The 2,864-nt window shown below is 39.9% G+C and overlaps 1 protein-coding gene across 9 annotated transcripts in view; it reads right to left on the bottom strand.

The window, feature by feature from the left end:
• The window catches only part of ANKS1B (ankyrin repeat and sterile alpha motif domain containing 1B), a 1,095,863-nt gene that overhangs the window by 72,872 nt on the left and 1,020,127 nt on the right, over window positions 1-2,864 (bottom strand). For all 9 annotated transcript variants that reach the window (XM_019515011.1, XM_019515009.1, XM_019515010.1 and 6 more), the window contains one exon: window positions 1,781-1,960. In XM_019515011.1, the coding sequence (XP_019370556.1) occupies window positions 1,781-1,960 (180 nt within the window). The remainder of the gene's footprint in view (window positions 1-1,780; window positions 1,961-2,864) is intronic.

The following is a 2,864-nucleotide window of genomic DNA, read 5'->3' as shown; positions in this document are numbered from 1 at the left end:
GACTAACACCCAAGAAAACATAAAAGGCAACACTTAATTGACTTTAAAGTGGTTCAAAGCAGTTGAGGTACTGAGTGCTCAGATTTCTCCTTGCAGATAAGGCATATATCACAGACTTTCTGGGAAAGCAATTTGAAACTGTTAAGCGAGTCCCCTGGTATCTGATGAGGGATGCATTATACCTCTTGGGAAGAGCAGAACTGTGGACAGGAAAAGACGAGATCAAAAAGAAGGCAGGCCAACTTGCTAATACAGTACCTTTTTTTTTTTTTAAATATTAGGGACTAAAATAAGAAGAGCGGACATGAGAGTGTGAACCAAGTGATAAAACGTGCACAAATGATTGCCACCTCAACCACAAATAATTGGATATTTCATATTCTGACATTCAAGTTTTGTGACTTTCAAAAAAGTATTTTTACAGTAGGTGACAAAGTGTTTTTTTCCCTTTCACCTTCACTTAAGTCAAATTTGCTCAAGCTCTGGAAGTCCAGAAGACTTCCGTTTGAAAGCAGGCTTGCTCACTAGGCAACTTCCCTTAGCTTTTTCTGTTTCTAGGTTAGAATGAAAGTATTATTTCAGCAGGACAGAATAACAGAGCAGCCAGAGAAGTTCTCTGAAAACTAAGAAGGAAAAAAAGTCCAAATTCACTTTTCTATACATGTTTCCTGAAGAAGTGAAATTTATCACCTATGGCTAGATTCCCAGATAGCAGCACCATCTTGGCTTGCTTTCACTTGTTTTTTTTAATAGGTTTTTTCTGTACATACGCTTGGCTAAGAGACTGCAGCATTTTTTGCTGACATGACCTTTCACATAGATAGTTGCATAGTTTTTGCTACTTCCTAATTGCACTACTGAAATATACTTTGCAGTCCAGGCTATGAATGAAGATCATTTGGAAGCTTCAAAATGCAGCAACCTGTCTGCTCAGTAGACTAAGTTGCTTCATTGATTGCACTAGCTGTTTCTGAGAGTAATTCAAAGTTGTATTTCTGATACATACTGTAAACACTAAATAATTTAAGGATATGGTATCTTTTTTCCTATGCACTATACAAAAGCAGGAGAGATCACCCTGAGGCACTTCTGCTGAGAGCCTATCAGAGCTTAACTTTTCTGACCTTTAAAGTAGTGCACACATATCTTTACTGTGAAGCATATGCTTGATTTAAAATTGTCAGTACATTATTTCCAGTTGGCTGAAGTGGTAAGGGAGGGGGGATGATTAAAACAGTTGTGCTTTTCTGGACTGTCATTTAATGTCTAGCTGTGCTAAGTACTATGGGGATGGGCAGAAAAGTCATTACGTAAGAAAAGTGAAAATCTTTTGAAAATGTTCAAACATATCACAAGATTACACGTGTCCTTAGAAAAGGGCTGACCCACTCCATTAATAAAGATGGCTGCCACAGCTCTTATCAGTTTTTTGTATATTCTGTAGTAAGCTTCTACCAGCATATTTTTATCCAGGCTGTTCATAAAACAAGAAATCTGCACCTTCTCATGAAGAAAGCACCTAATCACATTTTTTAGGCACCTAAATGCCTTTAAAAAGTTGGCTGTAGAAATCTCTTTATATACACACAATAATTTGCACATTAACTTGTGAAAACAAAAATCTAAGTTTGGATTCAGAAATATGGCATGCAATCCTTTGAAACAGAAAACGCCCCCCCTGAAATCACGATCGGGCCCTATAATATGGATATGCAACAAGTGTTAGAATTATGTCTCTGATTACCACAAAAGGACAGTCTTACCACAGAAAGATCCCTACCTGTGCCATCTGCCTTTCCAACTTTGACCGGGGAATATCATCAAAATAGTTTTCATTTCTTCTTCTTCTTGCATCACCCTGCATGATAATGTGAGGGACGTCTAGGGAGCCACCAGTAGTGTATGTGCTTTGGCTAAGTGATGGAGACAACTGAGGAGGAGTGTGGTTACCACTGGGTTCCTGGATAAAAATGAAAAATGCATCATAAAATGCCATTTTTCTGACTCTAGACAGCAAGTTTGAAACTATATTTGAGCTATTAACAATGTAAAACATAAAAGCATCTCTAGAAGGGAAACTTATTATGAGTGCAGGGTAAGGATGAAATTGTGACTGCTCTACAAGTGCAGAGTACAAGGACGCTCTCTTACCTTCCTCATGGTCTCCCTGCATAACTTGTGTGAGAGCAGGGAAAGAGTAGGCTCTGGGAATCCATTAGACTTATCCTGGTGCACACTGAAAGAGCTGACAGAGGTGGGTGGAAAGTAGGCAAAAGCTTTGACTCCACTCCCCAAATATGTGCCAGCATGTTCAGGGGAGCCAGAAGAGAAAAGGAAATAGTCTACTACTTGTGTGGCCTGTTAACAAATTATACCACCATTCTCCCCATCCCGCATTCTAAATCTCACCACTCTTGAATGGCTAAATAGCCTGTACTCCAGAAATGTCTCTCTGCTGGCAGGCAAAAGAGTGAACAAAGACATGATAGAACAATCTGTATATGTCCTAAAAATGGAGTTCTAAATAGAGATAAGGTATCAGTAATATAACACCAATTACAACTCCCAGACCTTCAGAAAGCAGTATAACCAACAGTATCTACCCGAACTGTTTGCTGTAAGACATGCAGAGCACGGTGGCCTTGTCTACACCAGCCTGCTTTGAAGTTTGCAACCCTCTAAATGCATCTGTAACACTTCATCCAAATGGCAAACAGTCCTCAAATACTTACACTACCATGGAGATTGCTAAAAAGAGAAGAAGCTACCAGCAGACGATACTCAGGGCCCAAAGGGTGACCATCCTGGCAAGAAGCAAGGGGGGTAGGAGTGCCCGAAAGCTCCCCTGGCTCACCAAGGGCGTC

The sequence above is a fragment of the Gavialis gangeticus genome, unplaced genomic scaffold (assembly GCF_001723915.1).
Source record: "Gavialis gangeticus isolate Ggan-Ray unplaced genomic scaffold, GavGan_comp1, whole genome shotgun sequence".
In the NCBI taxonomy this organism is placed as follows: domain Eukaryota; kingdom Metazoa; phylum Chordata; order Crocodylia; family Gavialidae; genus Gavialis; species Gavialis gangeticus.
This window is presented reverse-complemented; position numbering and strand designations above follow the sequence as displayed.